Source organism: Monocercomonoides exilis, assembly GCF_001643675.1.
Source record: "Monocercomonoides exilis strain PA203 chromosome Unknown scaffold12-1864167, whole genome shotgun sequence".
NCBI classification, from domain to species: domain Eukaryota; phylum Preaxostyla; order Oxymonadida; family Polymastigidae; genus Monocercomonoides; species Monocercomonoides exilis.
In genome coordinates, this window is record NW_027150557.1 from 126,862 (window position 1) to 152,234 (window position 25,373).

At 41.6% G+C, this 25,373-nt stretch overlaps 2 protein-coding genes across 2 annotated transcripts; one reads left to right on the forward strand and one right to left on the reverse strand.

The window, feature by feature from the left end:
- Positions 1–190: 190 nt before the first annotated feature.
- MONOS_6406 (uncharacterized protein) lies at positions 191–2,494 on the forward strand (the record flags this gene model as incomplete). The annotated part of the gene is made up of 2 exons (XM_067876638.1): positions 191–299; positions 357–2,494. The coding sequence occupies 2 exons, from the start codon at positions 191–193 to the stop codon at positions 2,345–2,347; spliced, it is 2,100 nt and encodes a 699-aa protein (XP_067731048.1). The 3' UTR covers positions 2,348–2,494.
- Positions 2,374–24,786, reverse strand: MONOS_6405 (putative WD repeat and FYVE domain-containing protein 3; the record flags this gene model as incomplete). The annotated part of the gene is made up of 6 exons (XM_067876637.1): positions 2,374–12,504; positions 12,655–24,140; positions 24,203–24,296; positions 24,357–24,480; positions 24,541–24,723; positions 24,770–24,786. The coding sequence occupies 6 exons, from the start codon at positions 24,784–24,786 to the stop codon at positions 2,548–2,550; spliced, it is 21,861 nt and encodes a 7,286-aa protein (XP_067731049.1). The 3' UTR covers positions 2,374–2,547.
- Positions 24,787–25,373: the final 587 nt, after the last annotated feature.

Sequence of the window (25,373 nt, forward strand, 5' to 3'; positions counted from 1 at the left end):
CCTTCTCAAAATACTTTTTATTCTCATTCGAGCGCTTCTGATGAAAAAGATATTTTTTCAACTCATTTTCGCAGAAACATTCCATCATCTTGTCAAGGTATTTCCCCTCTGCAATGCTAGAATTTTTATCTTTATTTTTTTGCTGTTCGATATTTTACTTCAAGATGCTTACAGCAGTCTAAATCCATCAATGAAGCATTTAAAATCACAAAAAACAACATTTGCTTCATCTGTTCCTTTTGAATTTAAAAAAGAAAGTGAAATCGCAAATTTATCCTCGACTTTTCATCGTGATTTAAGTTTGTAGAAGAAAAATAGCTTATCAAACTTATATTTTTCATAAAATTTAATTTCAGAATTGCCAGAAACGCAAAGTGAGTCCCAACATGATGAAGCAAGATCTTTGACCATGCAGGATAAAAATCAAGTTATTTCATTAGTAGAAGCCGCTTGCGAGACTCAAAATACATCTCATTTTGGCAGTACTGACATTCCAAAGGAAGATGAAACGAAAAACGCACCGAAAAAGATTTTTGATGTTAACGAAACACGGAAAAGATATCTTGAACAAATACAAAATGATCAGAAAGTTGATCCGCCTTATGCACCTACATATCCAATTACAGCACAAGAAATGATAACTGAACAAATCTCAATAATAAATTCAACGATCAACAAAATTTCACTAAATTCTTCAGAACATTTAGAACAGCTTGAAGAGGAAGATGCTCAAAAAGAAGAAAAAGGCGATGTTACAGACGCTTCTGTTGAAGTGTTATCATCACATTCACCAATCGATCCACTTTTATTGGAGAACTTCAGCACTTGGAGGACAGCCGGCACGAAGCATGTTGAATTCAGCTATGACGTTGAGCTGGACATCAATGGGGAGAAGCAAACAGACATCAAAAATGCGAAGCTGGGCAAGTTAATTAGAGAATGGCTGATGGAAGATGCTGAATTTGCAAAATACAGCGGAAGTTACTCACCTCAGACAATGAAAAAACGCAAGGCTCGACTCAAAAACAAGCAGTATCAAGAAGCAAAATTGTTTTACAACACTTTTGGGGAATGGCCCCGCAAATACTGGGAAACAGATGAAGATGAGGGGAAAGAATGTGATGACAAAAATTTGGAAGAAATTGACACAAAGAAGACTGAAGATTCCATTGAAACGAAATATAACCAAATGACAATTGAAGAATTGCAGATGATGAAAAGTGACGCTGCAGAAGGTGCGATGACTGCGGATGAAAGAGATCTTCTTGAAAGAGCGATTCAAAAGAAGCAGAAGAAGAACTTCAAAAAGGAGCAATTTGAAGCTATGACCAATTTAGATCGCTATTTCTACAATCTCAAAATTACAAAGGAAAAAAAGAAATCAGCCGAAAAGCGTAACGAGGCTAAATGTTGCGATTCGCAAAAGTTATTTCAATCAGATGTTACACTGGACAAATTACTTACTGAAACTATCATGCCATTAATCGAACAATGCCCTGCAACAGAAAATTCGTCAATTTCTTTGAAAGGCAATTCTGAAAGCACATTTGTAGACTCTTCATCAAGAAGTGATTTTTGTTCAGAAACTCCAGTCAATTCTAGAACAATTTATCCGAAGGAAAATTCACAAAACACTCTTTTTCAGCAAACTGGATGTTATTCCACTGAAATTTCTCAACACCTTTTAAGTTCTCGAAGTCCGTTATTGCTATCCCCACCACTACATTTTCTTATTAATTCAGTTTTTCCTACCATGGAAAGCAAGAGACTTCCAATAATAGCTGATAATTCAGGATTCTCAAGCAATCAAAAAAACAAGCTTATAAACCTTGAGGCTAATCGTTCAAATTTAAAGAATGATTCACGCTCTCTAAACGAGAAATATCATGTTAATTCCTTACCACCGCTATTGCAGCTGAAAAGAATCACAGCCACAAAACCAATTGTCCTCTCAAAGAAAGACATTCCATTCAATCAATTGAATTCTTTCACAATTTCTGAAGATGATATCTTACCTTATTTGACTCTAAAATTATCTTACCAAAATGAGCCCAAACAATATGGAACGCTTAGCGAGTCATTTGGGCAACCTTTCATAACACCACTTTCTGAAGCGTTATTTTGCAGAAGCAAAAGATCACTGAAAGCCTCTTCTGTTTGCACTGCAAAAATTCTCCACGAAAAGTACGTGAGGGTTATTACGCGAGTGAAAGAACGCGCATTCAAACAAACCCCGACTTATCATAAATACTATTGGTCTTTTGACGAAATACCGTTGAGTAGAAAGAGAAGAAAACAGCTTTATAAGGAACAAAAATTGGAAATGCTTTTGAAGGGTTTAAAATAGTTTTTAGAGAGAGAGAGAGAGAGATAGATAAAACAAGAATATCCCACAAAGAATATTCATAATATTTTAACAAATCATCCTTTAATGATTTTGAACATATTACAAATTTGAAGTGGTAATGAAACTTATTAAACAGCAAAACGAAAAAAAAGTGAACAAAAATCACTAATTTAGAAAATAAACAAAATAAACACAAAAAATTATTTCTTCTTTTTCAATGAAATTCGAGTTATAATTAATTGCATGAGCGTACCCCATGGGGAAGGAGGATTTGATTTAACAGGAGGAAGAGCAAAAAATAAAGGTAGAATATTAAACAGAGTTGGAAGGGCAAATGTTTCTTTGAAAGGAGTAGAAGAAAGGACTTCTTCAATATCAACAAGGCTATTATGCAGACTAACCCACTGATGTTCAGGAAGCGTATCAAATGGAGCTTGAACATGAAAACGGTGGGACAAAGTTGATTGGGAGACTTGAAGAAGAGAAGGGCTGTTGAGGAAAAGTGAAGAAGAGCAGAATGCTTTGACAAATGTGATAAGAGAACGAGTAACAGAAATATCATCAGTCTGCTGCTTTGCACACAAAAGAAGCTGCTTCTCCAGTAAAGCGAACAATCTTGCTTGAGGGTTTGAAATGCGATATATTGTAGCGATTGAACCGTGAAGAACATCAAAGCAGCAAACATCACACACACGAACAACGTTCGATGCAAAGCCAAGCTGCGGAAGCAAAATTTTATGGCGAGAGCAACGAGAGCACACATATCTTCCACAGCGTCTGCAGTGATGCTTCCTCTTAAATCCCATTGGCCCTGCACAGATGAAGCAGTCAACAACGTTAGTGTCGCGATCCCAATGACTGCGTGGATGCATCAAAGAGGTCTGCAAAGCGTCCTCAGGAATGGGAAGCAAACTATCGGATAAGTCAATCTCCTCTTTCACTCGAAAAGAAGAAGTCGCGTTTTCAGATGCTTCAGGCTCTGCATCTTCATCTTCATTGATAGCAAATGTAATAAAACTTTGATCATTTCTTTCGACAACTAATGCACCATAAAACGGGAAATGAATTATATTTGTAATTGTTGGGATGTTTTGTAAAGCTGACGCAACAGGCAAAGCAGGGGATTGCTTCAAAGACAATGAATCTTGGTTCCTCAGTTTGCTCAACGTTCCAGATTGTTCTGCCAGTTGCTCATCTTTATCCAAGAAGTGCTGATTTGTTGTACTAATAGCATTATTGATATATTGAACTGAAGGGACGTCTTTTTTGCACTCACAGCTTTGATGTACAGAAGCGTTGTACATATACTCAGCAAATGAAACTATCGATTCGACAATCGTATTTATGAATTCTCGAACATCAGAATTCGCCTTTGTTCTACGAACACTTTCGATGACAACAACTTCATTTGAATTTTTGTCTTTTCCTTTTTCGCTGTCCATCTCATTTTCAGTTGTTAGTTGCTTTTTGTTATTTTTTATCTGTTTCTGTGTCGAAGCAATCCTATTAAAAAGAGTTTCCATCCACGACCAACCTCCGCTTTTGTGTGTAATAAAGCGTAATGACCCGTCTGAATGTGCTGTAACGATGCAAACATCTCTATCGATTGGAGAGCTAATCACACCTGCTGTTGAAAACGATTGCGATAATGGCATGCATAATTCTGAATAGCCATCAGATTGTTTACTAACTTGTTCTGAGTTGACATCAAACACATTTAAAGAAGTATTTGTGACTGCAATAAACGATGTAACTGATGAATAAGTTGTGAAGAATGATAAAGAAACAAGAGATGTCTGTGGATTTTGACTAAGGGGCAAGGAAAGTGCGAATGAATCAATAAATGGAGATCGATTTGCGAAGAAAGTTTTCTGCAGTTGTAATTCTTCATTTGAAGGAGAGTTACTGTTGTCGGAAATCAATGATGAACCAAATTCTCCTGAAATTAAGTAAGAAAGAGATGAAATAAGAGGATGAAGAACAGGCTTTGGCTCCAAAACACCATCTATAACAGAAAAATTGTATGATCTGAATGAGTTATCATCGTTGCACAATGTCGGATCCAACATTATTTCGTTTTCAAACAAATCCTCAAAAGGATTGTCCGATTGCAGTGCTTTATTAATAGTAAAGACTTTGATTAGTGACATCCTGGAAAGGTCCCACGCGATGATTACACCTCCTTCATCGCAAGAGAGAAGCAGAGGAATTGTTGGGTGCATTGCCACTTTCTTTATCCTGAACTGGTGTCCTCTCAACTCTCCAATCAATGCGGCAGAAAAGTGTGTGGACTGTTGCTGTTCCGAAGACCTCGCATAATCTCTGATTGAAGGCTCAATGCAACCAATCTGTCGTTTACCTTCTGTTAAATGCCTGAATGCATCTGTATTTTCTGAAAAAGAGGTCGGATCGTGTTCTTTCAGTCTCCAGATTCGAATAATACAGTCTTCATCGGCAGAAGCAAAGTGGAGAGTGTTAAGCGGTGAAACAGACAAAGGAAATGCAGGAAGCATCTCCTTCACAATAAGGTGCTGTTGACTTAATTGCTGCCGTTGCTGTTCTGTCCAATTGAGTGTGTCACGAATTCTCTGCAGCTCTTCGCTCTCTCTTTGAAGTCTGTGACTCGCTGGTGCTTTGCTGGTTGATAACAGCACGACTGTTCCGTGTGCGAAATCATCATCATCATAATCCATCAGAATAGAAGAAGACGAAGATGAAGGCAAATCATTTCCAATGTGATCATTTGCAGCTGTCGAAATGAATTTGCTTTTCGGATCTTTCTCAATCACAGCAAGTAATTCATTCGAAGTCTTTTCATCATCCACAATTTGCAGAAGCTTTTGAATTTCAAGCCACATTTCCTTTCCAAAGCCTACTTCAGGAATTGCACCAGAACCTGTTCGAATTGAGAGAGGCACATCTGGGCAGACTCCACTTAACGGATTAAAAGAAGCTATTGACTCTTCAGACGGATACTCATCCCATCTTTCTGCAGGAACAATTGGTCCTTTTCGCTCTTTTCCTTTCTTTTGTTTGCCATCCGGAAGTTGCCCTCCGTTTCTAGATGCTGCTTTTGCTTTTGCTTTTGACTTCGCTTTTGCCTTTGGTTTGGCCTTGGCTTTGGCCTTTGCTTTTTTCAGTTGCTCAGCAGCCAGCTCTGCTCTGAGTGCAACCAGTATTCTTGGATGTTTAGGTGCAAGCACCACAAATCGATGGGCCAAAGTTGGATCATTCCCAAATAGATGGTTAAGTGTGGTAGAGCCTTTCAGCAATGCAGTTGATAAAGACAGAGAGAATGAAGGAGTGTTGAAGACCCAGGGAAGCAACGACGAACTCAGCTGGATGAATGCATTCATATCAAAAAGAGGAGCAGTGGCAGAGTTTGATGCACGAAGTGAAGGTGGAAACAGGATATTCTCGATGGCTGGTATCTGTTCGTGAATGTAGCTGAGCAGAACAGATGGAAGAGAGAAGATAAACGACAGTGTTGACCAGATGGGAGAGGAAGTAGAAGAAGGCAGTTCTACAGACGCTGAGCTGCTTGTGGCAGTTACTGTATTTTTCCGATCTTTCTGTGAAAGCGATAGATGAACAGGCATTCCATCAAGTGGCTCTGGCTGAGTGTGTGGTATGTGGCGTATTTGTGCAGAAGGATCAAACGGAGACATTTCTTGCTTTTGCTGCTCGATTGTGCAAATGTCGATTGCATTTCGTAACAATGAATCATTGAAATGCGATAGCTGGGATGAAAAACAATCCATTACAGGTTCAAATAATTCACGTAATTCATTTTTCAGTTCTTCTAATGATGGTATTCTGATATCACATAAGAAATTGCATTCGCACGAATCATCTTCAACTTCTGCTGGAGAGAAATAGATGGGCCGTGAGAAAAATGCTGATGGAACAGGGAATGGAAGGGAGTTTATATGAAAAGCACTTACAGGAACTTGTAAAGGTTGAGTTGGATGCATATGGTCTAAATGATACCGATGACCAAGCAACAACTCTTGTGAAAGATGAGAGGAATCGTCCACTTCGACTGAATGAAGAGTATTTGTCCAACTCAAAAGATCGTCGTACTTCGTTGGAGATGGGATTGTCGTTCGTAGAGAAGTGAACAACTCCAGATCGATGTTTTGCAGCACATTCAGAGGCGATTCATCAGAAAAGTGTGAAAGAGACAAAGTTCGAGAGTTGAAAGTGGAAGGAGTAGAAAATGGTTGAGCAAGCCATTTAACACCAGTAAGAGATGGAAACGTTGGCAGAGTATCGAATGAGGATGGAAGAGAAGTGTTAATATCAACAAAAGAAAGAGATCTCGTATGAGACGCCTCTGCGCCCCATTTCAAAAGCCTTCTGCCAGAAACAATGTCGAACAGACGAAGAGAAGAATCAGGCGACGATGCATCCAACAAAAGAGAAGAGTCTCTAAATAACAATCTGTCGCTTCTGTGTTGCAAAATGTTGGGCGCATCCAACTCCATTTGTGGAATATGCATATCACCAGGGAGAATTGTTGTGTGAAGAGATTGGCGATGAAGATGAGTAGGATGGAACGGGAAAATGGCATCTGACTCGAAAAAGGAAGGTATTTCAGAGGTAAATGATGTTGGAACAGTTGTTGAATCTTCTTCTTTGGCTACAATTTCAGTTCCTTCGTTTTCATCATTGAATTGAGTAAAAGCACATCCAAGAGAGAAGCCAAGTTTGCGCTGATTTGCAAGCATCAAGAAATCTGATGGAAGGATCACTGGCTCATCAGAACTTGAAGAATCAAATGCTCCTGATACATGAGACAATGCACTTAAAGATATAACAGACGAAGGTCCAATTGGTTTTTCCTTCGCCAAAGTCATTTGAGGATCTTGTTGAAGCGAACCCTGCGTTGCAGCCATATCTTCAGTGAATGCAGCATTCTCAGCAACATCGCTGCTAAAATCCTGAATCTGTTCCACTCTTTCTATCTTACGCAGTGCGTGTGTTGAAAGACCACCAGCTTTGACGACTGTCACAGGAACAAGACGTCTCGCTCCTTCCAATGTGAGTGTCGGCGAAGGCATAAATCTTCTTTTTGGATGTGCTGTTTGGAAAAGTTGAAGCGGAACCTGCCCAAAACTGACTATTTGTTTTCTTCCTGAGCGGCGTAAAACTCTGTCTTGATTCACAGAAAAATCTGTGCAGCCACCGTACGTCGATGGATGAAATACATTCAGCGCCTTTTCTGCAGCTGGGCCACGTTGTTTGTATCCGAAGATTAAGTCAATCCACTCGTTGAGATGGCTCGATACAAACGGTGATTCGAGTGCTTGTCTGTGCAATTTGATGAACAGGTCGGGGTTTCCATGTGCCCATGGAGGCAACACTACATCGTGAAGAGCTTCTCCACGTAAAAAGGCAGAATGCCGAGGAAGTGGTGAAGGGAAAGCATGAGGAGGGATGGACCCTTCTTCTGGATAAACACTGCTTACACACTCAAACGGCGCACGAGCAGATCTTCGCCCAATTTCACCTGCTTTCAGATGTGAGCGGAGAAAGTGTGGATTGCAGAAGAATTCTGGAATGAGTTCCTTCAAGTCATTCAGCTGTCGCGAACAAGCTGCACTGCGCCAAGCTTCCTCAACTGAATGGAAGAGTCGATCGCCTGTGTCAAACCTTCCGCCCTGAAGGTGGATGGCTTTTGTTGTGAAAGGCTCAAGACGAATAAGATAATACAACACAATAAGCTCTGTGCTGTAATGCGTTCCATAATGATAAGGCACCATTGAAGGATCGTTGAATGAGAGAATAGTCTCAAATTGTTCAGCAGCTGTCTTCATCCTTTCTGTTGTTTGTGCTCCCATTGGTTTGGAGAGGTCTCTGTACGAGCAAGGATCTCTTAGATCAAGTTGCGTAGATGTATAGTCACTGAGAACCCAAGGGAATATTGGATACTGTCCAAGATCAGAGAAGGTTCGTCCAGCAGCAGTGTTTAGGAACAGAAGATAATCAAAGTTGGAGATGACGCCTTCGCTCCACAGATGTGTTGCTTCGGGAAGGGTGAGTGTTGTGCATGTTGGAGAAAATGACTTCAGAGAAGTGATTGTCTGCTGTGTTGATGCGATGGTCGGTGCAACAATTGAGTCTGATGGAAAGTGCTGCGAGTGAACAACAAGAGGAATGCGAATCTTGTCTCGCGGTGGGAGCTTGATAATTTTTCTGTCAATTGTTGGGAAGTGCAAAGGAATTGGCAGTTTTGAAGTTTTTGGCTTTGATTGAGTGGACGCGAGATCAGAATTTGGCAAAGGCGACATTAAAGGAGATGGCATTTGGATTATGGTGAAACCAGGAGAAGGAAGAGAACTCACAGAACTAGGAGATGCATTGAGAGAAGGAGTGAGTGTTGTTTCAGAGGGAAGCGGGGTTGGCTCTTGTTCTGACATTGTTGATTCTGATGAGGTTGTTGTGGATGAATAAGCAGATTCTGTCCTAATTCGTCGAATCTCTTTTTGAGTCTGTTCAAACTTGAAATCTTCAACTTCTGCTTTGTCTATCTCTCTTTCTTCTTCTTCATTGCCCTTGTTATCTCCATCATGATGTTCATTACTTGCATTTTCTTGCATATTTGGCTCTTCTCCTTCGAGAACAGAACCTTCATCGACTGATCCTTCATCATCGCTATAGTCTCTCTCATCATCTTCCTCTTCTTCATTTTCTTCAGCTAGTCGATCTTCATCGATCGTTTCCTTCTCTTCGTCTTCGTCTTCATCATCAGCTTCATTGCCAAGCCTGTCATAGTCAGATCGAATTGACAACGATTCCTCCATCTCTCCAGTTGCAGTCAAGGGAAGTGGAACGCAATCTTCGCATTTCTGTTCATCGTTTTGTTCAATTGCTTGTTCTTCTCCAGTCTTTTCTGAATCTTCGGTTGAAAGATGAGTTGAATCTTCAGAATCCAATCTTGCATTAGTAACCTGAAATTCGCCTTTTGAATTAATAGCTGTATTTGGACTATCTGTTGTTGAATCAATTGAAACTCTTTTGGTGGTTTCATCTCCATCGCTTTCCTTTCTTTCATCTTTTTGCGCCTTCGCTTCTACTTCGCTGGATAGTCTTTGCTCTGAATATGATACCGTTGAAGATTCAAGAGGACTCAGTTGCGGTTTAACATTTGTAGTAGTAGTAGTTGTTGTTGTTGTTGTTGGACTTTTAATGTCAGACAGGCTTAATGAACTGCACATGCCATGCTCTTCTTCTCTCTTTCTCTTCATGGCCTTCAGCCAATGTCTCCTCTCCACCAATGCCCCTCTTTCCCATTCATCTTCCCATGCTTCAGTAAATCCTTCTCCGATACCAATTCCGATACCTCCTACACCTTCTTCATCCACAGCCCTCGAATGTGTTGACGGATTGTCGCAGACAGCTCGGCAGATAATTCCATACATTCTCTCGCGACTGGCTGTCGAAGGAAACAATATGAACAGCCCCTGTCCTTCTGTTGTGAGTATCTCCAACGCCACGTGCTGTAATGCGTATCGTCTCCTCATCACCATCACAATCGATTCAAATGGTAATGAAAACGATGGTGGGAATGAAAGTCCACGACAATCTGGTGGAAGAGATGATCCAGCAACTGACGCTGCTGTTGTCGCACAGCTGGAACAACCACTGATTGATGAAAACAACGGAGCTTGCTTTTCTAACAAGCCGTTCATTGTAGCTTCTTTTTCAAGCGGATTAACTTCTTCGGATTCGTTGGGCACGTAATCTTGATTGCCTATCATTGAAGATGGAATTGGATTTGGTGCAAGAGGACGAAATAGAAGAGGGGAAAATGGAGAGAGACGATAAAATTCGTATGGAGGAATTTTCTTCATTCTGGCAATATGATATCTCACAACTTTAGATAAACTTTTGATGTCCAAATATATTTTTGGTACTTTTGGTTTTGGTAAAGTCATCTGCCCTGAAGAAAGCACTTTCAGAGCATCGTTTCTGAATGATCTTTTTGCATTGCTTGCGATGCTCCTTTGGGCAACTGCAGCATCTTGAGAGTTCTGTGTATCAATCTCTTGCTGTATTGTGTCGAACAGCCAGATGGATGGAGATGAGCGCACAAAATCAACAACAAACAGCCGATCTTGTTTGACAACAAGAAGCGCATGCTGCCTTTCAATACCACTCACAAGTCGATGACAGTTTGCAATGGCAAGTGGAAGAGGATGAGTCATCACCAACGAAAGAGTGCTTATCAAAGAGCACATCACAACCCGCATATCAACGCAGAGCTGCAATGGAGACAGTGATGCGAATCCACTTTTCCTTTTGATGCCTTCTTCGTCAGACTGTCCAAGTGCCTCGTACAACTTCATCAGATTGTCCGTTGCTGTTGTCTTCTCCAAGGGTAATGTTGTTTTCTCTTGAACAAGCTTCAAAAAGCATCGGAGCTGAGCATTCCACGTTAGATTATCAAATCGTGATGAAAGACGTAGTGAGAGTGGAGTGAATGGAGAAGCCTGTGAAAATCCTTCAGAACTACTAATTCTTGTTAGAACGGGAAGTGATGCATTAAGCAAAGATGTGCTATTATCTGCCATCCAATCAATCATCTGCGGAGATAAATCAAACTGAGCTGTTGTTTTGACTCGGAAATGCAATGGTCTTTTGCACACATCATTGTTATTAAGAGTACCAGAAGAATTATTAATGAGCTGCTTTTCTCTGATTCTATAAAGCGCAGATCCAATGACTCCGGGTGGCAATGCAAATATCCCATTCTCGCAATAGCACTCATTGTACACAAATCTGTTCCAACTTTGATGTGATGTCGTGTGGATCTCGTTGCATCGTGTAACATAATACAGAAGCTGTTGCGAATAAAACGACGAAGTGGAAACAACTTGCAAATGCAACAATGCTGTTTGTGCAGATGAAGAAAGATTGAAGCATCTTGCTTTGTTTTGATTAAGCGAACGTAAATAGGTGACTGCTATTTCTGGTGTTGGAACCACTTTCTCCTTTTGCTGAGGTTCCATCAACAAAAATCGACTTGATTCAATTGACAGCACTTCAGCAGAAAATGGAAGAACTCCTTCTTTTTCTGTGTTCTGAGTCGTATACATCATTTGGGGAAGATTCGGAAGGGCTTCTTCGATGTCTGTGTGCCCAAGTGAATCTGCAATCAGGTTATCGATTTTGGCTTTAGCTTCGATCTCTTCATTGTTAATCATCCAACTTAATATCACTTCCAGTGTTGAGCGAAATAGAGCGTAAGTGAGAGGTGGAGGAGAGATGACTTTGCTCTCATCTGCAGCAGATATGAATGCAACTTCAGTGTTCTTTGTGCTCAGCCGGGAGCGAAGGAGAAATTGCTTCACAAAATGCAGAATAAACGATGAAGAAGCATAAAGTTTGACTGCTGCTGTCCAAAAAGGTTTTGCTGAAGAAGTTGGAAACAAAGTTGAGGCAGTTAGAGTTTCTAGAGGAGGACTTGAAGAAACATTCGGCAACAGCGGAGAAGGATGTGGACTCATAATTGGAGTGGATGGAGAAGGGGCAGTTGTGCGGAATAAAGATTCACCAACTGGAGAAGAGCTGTGTGAAGGAAAGTTGCTAGGAGTCAAAGAAGTGTATGATGAATCGCCAAATGAATCGTTCTGCTCAGAAAGAATGTTGTACTCAGCATCAGGATCAGAGGGAAATCCATAGCGATTCAGCCACTGAGAAAAGTTCTGATCGTTCTTGAATGTTTCCAGAAGGAAATGACCTGCTGATGAGCGGACAAGTTGATAGAGAAGAGAGAAAATGGCATCACTTAATTCATCTGAAGAATGATCCTCTGAAGATTTTGAAGAAGATTCTGCAACCGATGCAGATGTTATTTGAGTTGGTAAGTTTTTCTCCTTCAATTTCAGATAAGCATAAAGAATGGTGGTGAACAATGGGAACAGAAATGGTGCCATTACCGATTGTGCAACATCTGTAAAATGAACAGATTGCGCAACAAATGAAATTGGATTAAAAGTTGCAGCTTCTTTTTCTTTGTTCTCTGTCTCTTTCTTCTCGCGGAAGAAAAACGAAAACCTTCCACGGCTTTTCTTTGATTCGCTTTTTGTCCTTTCTCTGATGGCTTCTCTTTCTTTCTGAGCCAATTTTTCTTGCTCGGTTGGAGTGAAAAGCTGGTTGAATCGGAGGAATTTGTGAATGAAAAAGATAATTCGCGAATGACATAGAAACGAAAAAAAGTGAGACATTTCTTCGATTCGTGCGTTGCTGGCTACAAAATGAAACATCGTTCTGAGAATTGAAGAGAAGATAGAGATGAATACTGTCACAGACAAAGACATTCTGTTATTTTGGCTCTTCTCTTCTTGCGTTGCCAACATGATCGCTTGTGAAATGTTCAGAGATGAAAAAGGATAAAATGCAGATGTTTCTTGTGAATTGTGCATTGGATAAAAGCCAACGTATTCGTTGCTGCTAATTCCATCGCATTCTTCATCATCATCATAATCTTTGTTCAATTCTTCTCTTTCGACTTTTTCATTGGATGAATGTTTTTCTGATTGTTCATCGTATTCAACATCGAACGCTTCCCATCTGCCGAGCCTGGGAGAAGGCGTGCGAGGAGGCTGTGAGTGCTGCCCGTGACTGTGATGAGACACGACAAAGTACGATTCTTCCAGTTGTTCTGAAGACTGCTTCGAAGAGCCAGTAAAAAGTGGCATGCGCTGCTGGTTTACGAAGCTGTTGCGGCTGATGTCAGACGGAGGTGGCTGAGGAGATTTCACAATGCGACGGAATTCACAAGGAATCAGGACAACAGCTGGGAAGGCAAATAAAGAAGACAAAAGGAAAGAAGGATGGCATTCTGGAACAGACAGAGGTAAGAAGGCAGCACGATATTGTTTGATTGAAACAGCAAAAGAAGCAAATGATGGAACAACAGGCAGAACAGGTTGTTTGAACATCGAAAGAAACGTGTTAAACAAAACAAGATCTGGTGAATCCTGCTCCTGGCTGAGATTACCTTTCGCAAATCGGAGCGGAAGCAAATGTGAAGTTGGCTGGAATGAGCCAGATGCCGAAGAAGGTGGATCTTTGAAAAGAGTGTTGGGCTTATTAATTCCAGCTGGAAAGACAGGCAGAAATGTTCTGCTTGCATTCTGCTCCTTTTGGGTTTTGAGATAAAGAGCAGAACACAAAGAGAGAAGAATGTCATAGCAAGGCTCTGTCAGATTTGGCAAGTCAGATGAAGGAAGAATAAATGAGAGTTCATAAAGGAATTTCACAACTGCTTCAAACAGCTTCGTGGATTGCAGTTCAACCGGATCAAAAAATGCACAATGTGGAGGCAAAAGCAGAGGAGGAGGTGCAGATGCTGGTTCTTTGACTCCAAAATTTGGGTATATAAGAGATTTTTGTTCAGTTTGCTGTGTTTTTTTCTTCATCTCATTTTCTTGTGAAGAAGAAACATCTGAAGTCAAGCCAAACTGTTTCAGATTTTTAGCGACAAATTCTCCAACCCATCGCATAATTTGCTTTTTCAAAGGCAAAGAAATTTCCAAAGAAGACGTCAAATTCAGGAGGAAATGCATAGTTTCTGAAGAAGTTGAAGAGTGATGAGCCAAAGAAGAGGAAGAAGCGCTGATTGTAAAGTGCATGTGAGAGAATGAGAAGCGATTGAACACGAATAAGTGGTGAAGACATCGAAGAGGATAATATAAGACTGACTGAATGAACATCAATGCCACTTCTGAGGGAGCAACTGATGGAATGCACGAAACAAGAGCCAGAAATAGCTCAGAAGTCGAAGGAAGAGCCGAAGGAAAACGCAGAGACAAGCAGAGCGAGGATTGAATCAACGAAATTATTCCTTTCAAACTTGAAGCAGATAGTAGCACTTTGCGTGTGCCTATGTTCTCTTCTTCAGCAGAATGCACATTGTTTTCTTTGATTTTGTTTGGATTAAACACTTCTTGTTTTTCAGTTGTGTTGCTCACTTCATTTGTAGAATATGATGTTGCATTACTTCTTGCTTGAAAAGGCGCAAACAGTATTTCAGTCAGCGATGCATCTGGAATCAAAGGAGCTAAAAAGAATTGAGAAATAACTGAATAAATCTGCTTCATATAGTTCGACATCAGCTGCGTGACAGTTGCATCGTTGAATGTTGTGCTCCTCATAACACTCGCTGTGAAATAGGACACATCAGACAATGTTACATCTTGCGCATCTGAGACGATCGGCGGAGGTGGCAAAGGCCCCACTGCCGATGCAACAGGCGGTGGTGGAAGAGGAATTTCGGAGAGTTGAGAGCTTTCATCCTCTGTTGCATTGTCATTTCCAGGTGTTGGTGTTCTTGTGAATGATATTGGCACGCCATGAACAGGCAAGTTCTTCTTCATTGCATTCACAAGCCCTTCAAATAAAAGTGTAATCAGTCCCACAACATCTTCAATCAAGTTTGTTCTGTCAATTTTGGAGCTTTTCTGCACCTCCGAAGAATAAGCATTCAGACAATTTCCCCACAAAATCGCAGAAACTGTTATCATCTCATTGGATGAACAGACTGATTTCTCGCTTTTTTCATTTGCGCATTCAATTGATTGAATACTTTTTGCATTCTTCTTCGTTTCTGCTTTTGTCTCATTCGCTCCTTCTCGAACAAGCTCAGCCAAAAGATACAAAACGAGTGAGAGAACAGAAGTGTTCAGTGGAGAAAAAGCAACGTCTGAAGAGAAAATAAGAGACGAATGCGAATTGAGTCCCAACGAAATTTCATCAAACAGAAATGAAAGCTCTCCATTTGCTGAACTAAAATGGTGCGGACAGATGTCTGATGAAGCCAGGAGATGAGACGGCTGCTTGAGAAGAAGAGCAAACAGTGTTGTGTAAAGTGCTGGAATGTGCTTCAATTTCTTCAAATGTGGTGCTAAATACATAAGTGATGGTGTGATGGAAGCAGAGGAGTCAGCAGAGGTAGATGGTGTTAGCATGCCAAGTGTCAATTCGCGCTTTCCTGAATCCGAATTAATCTTTCCTTTCTCCTTCTGTTGACTCTCTCGACGTGTATTTGAATGAGCGTTTGCGGGAGGGGGAGGAATGAAGCTGTGGTAGAAAGAAGAATCGCAGAGAAGGCAAATGCAAAGAAGCTGAAACGACAAAAGCTTCACAGTCAGAACAGCAGACTCAACTGTGTCTGATTGTCCATTCTTATTTGCCTGGTTCGAAGGCTGAAAGGCATCTTCAGCGATGATTGAAAGCAGCGACGGAACAAAGTTCTGTGAAAAGACAAGAAGAGAAGCTAAACATTGAGGCGATTGCAGCTGCTGATAGAAGCGAGAAACAGAAAGATGCAAAGAAGAAAGAAGGGGAAGAAGGAAATATTTGTATTTGTGCTCAACAATTCTTTCTTCATCTGCACAATCAACTTGCCTTCCATTTCCTCCTTCTTTCTTTCCATTCACATACATTTTGCCTTTCGATCTACTGCACAACGAAGCACTCACAACAGATGCCAATGTTTTGATGTCCTCAGGCGTCCAAACATGTCCCAAGAGAAGCGGAATCAGCGTGAAGAACACGAGCGATAGAACCTGGCTGGAGATGTTACCTTTTCCTGCTTGCTTTGGCTGCTTGTTCAGATTGACTCGATGCAGAAGAGTGGAGATGATATGTACAAGCGCGTCCATCTCGCGGAATCTGTCGAGGTTGAACTGTCTCGACGGGTTTGTTGGAGAAAGCAAGTGACACATAACACACAAAATGTCAAGCTGACGATGGGCAGGTGACTCTTTCAAAGAGAAAGAATCATCATTGGAGGAGAAAGAGGATGAGGATAAGGAAGAAGCCGATAAGTTTGTTCCATTTGACTTCACATGAACAGCACCATCAGCAATGAATAGGAGTGCAAATGCCTCAGAGTGGATAAGAGTGTGATGAGAGAAGTCTTCCATCTTCACATCATCCGGATTGTTGCACAGATGAATGAAGTTTCCGATCTGTCCGCTGTCTCTGCTATCTGTGCACAGTGCAGCACAAACAAGAAGAAGAAGCTTCGACGATACAAAAGTTGGGTGAACAGCCGTGTGATGCCTCAGAATGTGAGAGAAGTGATGCCAAACAGGAGATGCTTTGGATGTTAAGCAGAACGAAGACGAAGAAACGAATGTCACCAGAAACGCACGCAGAGCCAGAGAAAACGCAGTAGCAGTAGAAGATGAGTCAACAAGAAGGAGCATCTGCGACGGAGTGACTCGACTGCCAAAGAGGAGCCTGGACGAAAAGCACGAACCAGAAAGACGAAGAGTGCAAGAGCCGAACAAGGCGATGTGGGAACTGCCACAGGCACACTGCTGGAAACGAGAATAGTTCTGATAGGGAAGAAGAGGCGGAACAGCAGTTGAGCGGAGGGAAGCACACAAAGAAGAGGAAAGAGAAGGAGAGGTACTGAACATTTTGAAGGGCAGTGTTCGGCAGAAGGGGAGAAGTGTGTTGATAGGCAGAGTAGCGGATGAAGGAGTGCGAAGAGTCTTGTTTGTTCTCGAGCGCAATGAAATCGTGCCCATCTCAGATGAATCCAACTGCTTCTCTTTTGTCTTTAGCGGAGAGTCTATGTGGAGTGTATGCAAAGACGTAGCACTTCGAGTGAGTGTTGGCGTTCCTGACGGAGATGAATGTGGCAGCTGAGACAGCGGATGGGCAGATGTCTGCGGAGACTGAGGCAAAACTGATTGGTTTGAAGGAGCAGTTGTGGTGGATGAAGTGAAAGATGAAGACTTCTGCTGTTTGATGTTGATGACTGACTGAGGAAGAATGGCCTTTGGCTGAGGAAGAGGGCGTGTCGATGGTACAGCCATTGATCTGAGGAGCGGCTGACTTTGACGAGAATCGCCTGACTCATTGGCAGTGCAGACAGCAGAAGGAGTGAAGAAAAAGTAGAAGCGATTGAGGGGAATGCCAAGGAGATGAGGCGTGCCAGATGATGGACTGAATGTGGGGTTGGTTGAGGTCTGGAATGATGGTGTGGTGAGAACATCATCAAGCATCTGCTTTCCTCCTAACCACCAATACTTCACCTTTAGCGATGCATTTGGACTTGATTGTGAATTATTGTTTGTCTTCTGCTCTCTTTCATTTGATTTCTCACCTGCAGAACTCGTTTCATTTGCTTCGTCTGCTTCATCTGCATCGTCTTCGCAGTCCAGCGATGTTGTGTCAATTGGAAACGGCGCCTGAATCTGACCCAATCCAAACAGCGATCTCGCACCGAGGATGGTTGCAGCATCTGGAAACCAGCCAGAAGACAAGTTGCGCAACAGAACTTGCGAAGTGGAGAGAGAAGATGTCGAGGTTGAAATGGTATCTAAGGCAAGATGAGAGGCAAGTGGAGACGATAAGGCTGAGGAAGAGGAAGAGGAAGCAGAAGCTGAAGTGGAAGATGAATGCGATGTGTTTGCGGAAACGTTAATATTATTAATAGAAGATGAATAAGAAGTGGGAAGTGGAGGAAGAGGAGACAAGAGCAAAGAAGCTGGGCGAACAGGATAGATTTCGCTGTCCAGCACAGCCGAAGCAGCAGATGAGGGTGTTGTCCATCCTTCGGGAAAAGAGTGGTGTGATTCAGACAGCCCAGCCAGTGCGCGAATGACGAAAGGATGCAGCGGAAGAGAAACAAAAAGAGAGGAGCTGAGCGAAAAACTGCAAGTTGGGTAAGATTGAACCCCGTTTCTATTGACAAGAAGAGGATGTAATGACCCCAAAGAGAACGATACCTGATAAAGCGACGGAATGTGAGCAGGAAACGCATCTGATTCTTCTGCCTGCTCAGCCACTTCGTCGCATTCAGATGTGTTGTGAGGAACTTCTGGTCGATCAGAAGATGAGAAGGGGATGAAGAATGGATCTTTCACAGAGACAGTTGAAGTTGAGCCGTGTGTTATGGAAGGGAGCGGTTGAGGCGGAAGAAGAGGAACAACAGAAAGAGGATAGCCATCAAGAAACACAACACACAGCGCGTCTGACGAAGACATAGAAGAAGAAGACGAAGAGATAGAAGCAAATGGGGAAATGTGGTGGACAACAGAAATGTGGTGCCAGACGTGAGTGTGTGAAGTGAAGAAGCCTTTTGGAAGAGGAATCACTGCTTGAAGGGGCAAGTTGTGTGGTGAAAGGACTTTTCGAGCTGATGGTGTAGTGGCCGAGGAGAGGAGGAAATGTCCTGTTGTGATCAAAAGAGACGAAGACGAAGGGAGCAGGGCGATTTGATAGAGACAGACACACACGTTTGTTGCAGGAGGAGATGTGATGAGTGTCTTTGTGGCAGTCAACAGATCGTCTGGAATTGAGTTGAGTGACTCTTCTTCACCTGAAAGCTCTTCATTCAATGAACTTCCTGACGAAGACGAATCGAGCGAAGAAAAAGAGCTGTTTGAGGCAGACGCCTGCGATGGCTGGTGTTGAGGAGGCAGAAGAGGATTTGTCTCACATGAAAACGAGTGGCGGTGGTGTGAATGGCGCTTCTGGGCAGAGCGAGGGAGGAAAGGGACATACAAAGGAAGATTGGCCACGACAGACAGAAGAGGAACACATTGAATGGAAGGATCGATGGCATCCACACGCAGCCAGCAGGAAAAGGTAAAGCCAGGTGAGGCTGGTGGCCATGTGGGTGGAACATGCTCATAAGAGGAAGAAGAAGAGGAGGAAGAAGAAGAGGAAAAGGAAGAAGTTGGTGTGAATGGTGAATTCAATGGCAGATTCAATGACTGGTTGGAAGAAGATGCTGAAGCAGATGAAGAAGATGATGTTGTTGTTGAGCGTCTTTCTTTGTCAATCGCCACTTTTCCAAAAAGAGTGTTGAATGTTGGTGGCAGCTCCATCAGAGCAGTGAGTCCATTAGACAGATTGAAGTGAATGAACGGAGACGACAAATTGTGCCAAACAGGAAAGAGATTGCTGATGCTTCCGCATTCCATTGTGCTGCATTGCTGTGTCAGAAGCTGAAGAAGTGTTGAAAGAAGCGACTCATAAGTTGATCTTCTGCTCGTTTCTTTCACGTTGTTTGATTCAGTATTTGCTAATTGGCTTTGTGAGGATGGCTGCATTTCATTGGCTTTGATGCAATTTTGAGTGCGTGCAGAGAGAGAAAGCATTCCAAACAGTGTGCGAACAGTGCGAGGATTTCCTTCGGCAAAAAAGAGACGGGAAAACAGACTGAAAAAAGAGGAATAGCAGGAATTCTTTGTGTCTGACAGAAAAAGAGGGAAGTAATGAAGAAGATCAAGTGATAAATCTGTTGGTGCAAAAGAAGGGTCGTTCAATTGAGACACTCCAACAAGATGAGACAGCGTTTGAAACACGCAAATGGCAGAAGAAGTGGCAGGACAGGACGATGAAGCTTGAGAAGTGAGTGGGCCAAAAGGCGAGAGAGAAAGCGAGCGAAGTAAAAGTTGGATGAAGCGAGGCTCGTGAATGACACACGACTGGGAAAGAACAGCAGGAGAAAGACGGGTTGGGCACAAAGAATCGTGGCTTTGCACTTCATCAACAGCAACACACCACAACTTGTTTGTCTCAAGAGAGAGTTCGTGCTGCACCCAGTGGTGGATGAGAGAGTGAGGGTTATCTAAATATGCTTCATTTGAGTGATTGGCATGAGAAAAGGAAGATGGATGAGACAAAGATGGCTCGCAAGTCATTGAATCAGATGAAGATGAATGGCGCAATTGAGAAATATTATTGTCAGAAACTGTATTGCATGTGAGTATGTTCAAAGGATAGTTGCATTTGTTGCATGGAAGAGCTGTTGGTGGAGAGCAAACAGAACACGCCAAGCAGCAAAGAGCATTGCTGATAAGCAAAGCAATTGAAAGGTTATCTTCATTGCTTTCATTTTGTTGTTTATTTATCTTTTGTTGGAAGCCAGAAGACAATGAATTTTGCTCTGAAAACAAGATCAGTGGGAAAAAACTCTTCAAAAGCGGTATAAAACAGGAAGGAAGCAGATGAGGTTGATGAAATGCAGAGAAAGAGAACAACTCAGAAAGAGAGCGGAAGAGCTGTGGAAAGCCAAGTGACGAGCAGAAAGCAGCTGATGTGACAGCGTTACTTACAAGAGCATGCGACAGAACAGACAGCAAATGAAGCAGAAGAACAACGAGGCAAGAACGAATAACATCAAATAGAGAAATAAATGATGATGATGGTGATGAAAGATCCAAAAGGGGTGTGTTTGAAATGAATGGCATTTTGAGCATTTGCTTCAGAGAATTGCAGACTTCGAAAATTGAGCTCTGCAGAACAGAAAAACCGCCTGTTTCAACAAAAAGGATTTGAGAGGCAGAAGAACGAAGAAGATAAAACGATAAGAAAAAGAGCAAATTGTGAAGAAGAGAAAAGAGAGAGAAAGGAACAAGTGATTGGATCTGCTGCATTTGCGATGATGTGAAAGAAAAACACTCTGAAGAAGAAGAAAAAGAAGAAGAAGAAGAAGTTTGTTGAGAAAGAAGAGAAGAGATTGAGTCTAATGAAGACGATATCACATCGACACACGCAGGAACAAGTGAATACAGCACAACAATGTCGCAATGAGAGCGTGTGGCATCGCAGGCAATGAACGAGTGAAGAAACTGGAACACCAATGGCTGCAGACAAGTGCTCAGAACAGGCAGAAACAGAAGAGATAGCTCATGTAATTGATATGTCCTATGGCTTTCGGATATCAAAGACAGAGTGTTCATTGAATTTAATTGAGAAGAGTCTGTTTCTGAAGATTCGTTGTTGTTGGACTGTCTGAATGAATTTGGTGAATGAAATGATTCGATTGATTGTTCATTTACGTTTGCATTCTGTTTTTTGTCCTGTTGACTGGTGAAGTTGTAGAATGGATGCACAAACACCATTCGAGTGCTGGTTTTGCTGAGATCTTCAAAAAGAGACCACAACTTTGATAGGATTTTTGAGCGGATGAGTTCAAAATGGCGAGAAGGAGCAAAAGAGAGACAGATGAAGAAGGACATAAGCGATGGAACAACAAACAAGCGATGGGAAAGAGGATAAGAAGAAGACGAGAAAGACGATGATGATGAAAAACTAGAAGATGAAGAAGAAGCTGAAGCTGACTGCAAAGCAAATGATTGCTTCTCGTCTGATTTAAAGTTTCCCTCTTTTTGTTCACTTTTCATCATTTCGTTTTGCTTTGTGTTTTCAGTTGAATAACAATCAGCCTGTTTGATGTATTCCCAAAACTTAGTTGCATTCGAAGGGAACAAAAGAGAAAGCACTTTTCTGTTTGCGATGCTTCTTTGAGAAGAACTCAAAGCAGTTTCAAGCCATTCATAATCGCAAACAGTTTCGTCGACTCGAACAGTTTTGTTGATGTTATGTTTTTCTTCTGTGTTTGTTTTGACATCATCAGCAGTTTCTGGTCTAGTGTAATTGTTTTCTTTGTCTTGTTTTTCGTCTATCGTTTTATCCGATAAAGAAATCTCTTTTTCCATCTTCTTTTCAACTTTTTCTTCATCACCTTCTTCATCACATATTTCTCTTCCTCTCGTCTGACTCACTTCCAATTCTCCACAGTCAACAGTTGCACTCAGCGTGAACAGCGAGGCTGCTACTGCCACAGCCTTCTCTGCAAAGGACGAAAGGATCAGCACTCGACAATAGTCGCCTCCTGTCTTCCGAAGAAGGAGCGAAAAGAAGCGGAGGCACAGCGCCTGATAGCTTGGCGGTGCGTCGCTGTGGAGAATGGAGGAAAGCGCATTGAATTCTTGGATGAGGAGAGAAGGAGAGGAAAGCTGGGGAAGCGTGGCGAGGGAGAAAAGAAGAGAAAGCAACGAGGCAAAGACAGGAAGAGTGGGGACGGTGTGTTCAGTGAGTGAAGACAAAGAGAGGGTGAGTGGATCAGATGCTGTTGGAGGATTGGCTGATGAAGAATCAGAAGAAGATGGAAGTTGAGACGTTGAAGATGACAAAGAAGAGGATGATGAAGCAAAAGAAGAAGGAGATGAAAACGATGATGGAGCAGCAGAAGAAGAGCTCGAAGTGTTTGAAGAAGCCAGCCGCACCGAATTGAGAGAAGAGCGCGAATGAGCAGCGAAGGCATTCAGAAAAGCAGCCACAGGATGGTCGAAGATGATTGTGTTGACAGTCGACGGGTGCCTTGTGAAGAGATGGAAGAAGGCAGAAAGAACAAATTGCCTGATGTAATCGCACTGCGGTGGAGCAGACAGAAACAGACTCACCAAAATTTGGATGACTGCAGCATTTGAGGCGAAGGGGACTTCTTGTTCGTGCGATGGATGGGAAGGAGAAGAGAGTTTGGACTGCTGCTGAGACTGCTTTGAGGAGGCAGAAGAGGCTGTCTTCAAAGTGGGCAAGGAAGACAAAGAGGATGAAGAAGACAGAAGTTTGCCATCAGCTCCTTTCAGCGGTGGCTCTTGCTTGTTTCGCGAAACGAAGTCAAACAGAATCAGTAGCAGAAACAAGACAGATTCCTTTGCGTCTTCGAAAGTCCGCCGCTCGACGTTTAAGAAGGGCAGATTAAATTGCATAAGTGGATGAGTCATGTTCTCGTTGAAAAGAGACTGCATCTGCTTTTCGCTCATTCTGCACTCATCAGCAGACAGATTGAGCACTGCTTGATCTGAAGATGTCTCTAATTGTTGACCCAATGAAGAGAGAGATGAATCCTCTTTGTTTCGAAGTGAGCCCTTTTTATGTTCGCGAATGGAGAGTGACAGATACTCCGCCATCATGTTTGTGTAGTTGCGAGCCTCAGCAGTCAGAAAAAGAGGCGTCAGCAGAGAATTCAAAGTGGCTGAGAAGGAAATCGAATCATTTGCACAAAATGCTGCAAGCTCTGATCTTTGCTCGCTGAGTGGGCTGAAAGACTTCCGTGCAGAGGGCGTTGTGTCATTGAGGCAGACAAAGGGGCTGCTGAGGAGAAACGGGCGATAAAAGCAGGATGTACCAGCAGAGCTCAGACAAGAAGGCGGTGGGGGTACTGGAACACAGAAAGAGCCAGTTTGTGTTGATAACTCTGAATCTGCTGCTTTTGATGTGTTTTGTGGAGGCGTTGGTTGAGATAAAATGTTCTGTTGAGATGATGTTTGTGCAACGGATGCTTCAAGCAGAGGTTGAGAAGACGATGACGAAGATGAGCATGAAGAGGAAGAGAGAGAATCATTTTTGGGAGCGGGTGCCAAAGATGCACCTTCTTTCCATCTCAACTTTGAAAGAGAAAGAATCGTCTGATGGAGACACTCCAATCCGTTGGAGTTGAGGAATACATCCAGAAGGGGATTAACAGAAGATGGGACGCTGGTACTCGCTGGAACTTGAGGCTGGTGTGCCTTCTCTTTGCCTTTTGGTGCAGGCTGTGCTGGCTGAAGTGGTGCTGATGCTTGCGCATTGAGTGTATCGATAGCAGAGGGAGAGAGGAGCGAAGGGTGCGGAAGTTGGCACAGCGCTTGCATGACAGAAAACATCTTCACAAAGAACAGCGGCGGCGCTCCTTCGAAGCGCGCCTCGTCAGTCAGCAGCACAAGCGAGGGCAAAATGTCTTTTTCTTCAATGTCTTTCAGCAAAGCGAGGCTCCAATATTTGCTCAGCAATGTGCTGATGACACGATGAATCGCATCCTCAAAGCATTTGTTCTGCTCAGACACATTGTGCGTACTGAGCCCAAAAAACAGAGTTTTGACTCCATTCTGCTGCAGAAAGAGTAAAACAGCTGCTGGAGAAGCATCTAAAACAGAGAGAAGAATATCACTCAGTTTTTTCCCCAGTTCCCACAAAAGATTCCATTGATCTATTCGAAATAATCAAATCAAATGTTTAAAATTTTTTTAGAAAATGAGAAAAATTGCAGACCCTTTGGTACTGGTGGAAAAGCCAAACTGTGGCACAAAAGTGTAGCTAAATTTGCTGCAATGGGAGTTCTTATTACAAGACTTGAAAAATTAAACTTTATTCATTATTTTATTTGATCAAAGTTGAAAATAAAATTTGCAAAAAATAATTCAACCTTAACAAGAAATAATATAAGCGTATTCAAATATATTGATGTTGGAACTTGAATAAGTTCTTGAAGAGTTTGAGGTTTAAATGACAAAATCAAAGGACCAGATGAAGTAAATTTTGCGATAAATCTGAAAAGTAAAGTTCATGAAAAGCAATTAATTAATATTTTTTCAAAGAATTAAACAAACTCATCAATTACAAGAGTTGCAAAGTAATCTGTTTTACCAATAACTCGTTGAAGTTTTTCTTTTGTCCAATTAATTGCTTGATTGTCAATTGATGTGCAAACAGCAAGAAGATAGTTAGATTTTGTTGATGAATCATTTGCTGATGAATATTTCTCGAGAACCTTTCGAATAGCCGACAATAAACTAAAAAAGCAAATCAGACTAATTGTCAATCGAATGCAAAAAATACCTTTCTTCAATGTCCATATTTTTATTATTGCAATTTCCTTCGTCGGTACATGTATTCAGGCCATTTGATGCCTGAAACATTCAATAAAGAAAAAAATCTGAAATCAAAAAAAAATGTCGTTTTGATCAAATTTTTTTGTGAGAACTTCTCGTTTTCTTTATCATAAAATATATCCTATTCATGCAAATAGATGAATTGCGTCAAAAGAGAATTTTCAAAAGCTTTCGATTCACAAATATTCTCATTAAATTTACTCTTTTGCACAATTTGATTTCTTTGTTTAATGAAATCTTTCTGATAAATAATAACAAGTCTGTTGAATTTTTCCTTTGTTCTTCCAAATAAAACGATCAGAAAGATTAATAAGCATTTTGAAAAAATGAATTCATAAAAATCATTCCAGTTTCAGAATTGAAAAAATAAAAGAAATTGAAATGATGGAAAAAAAAAGATGCACAAAAGAAATATTTATCAAAAGTTTATTTAATAAATATAATTCATAAAGACTTTTTAAAAAAGAAAAAAAGAAAGAAAAAGAAAGGATAAATTAATCTCATCCAAATTCATATTCAAAATTGAATTGTTTTTGGCTTGAGCAGTATAT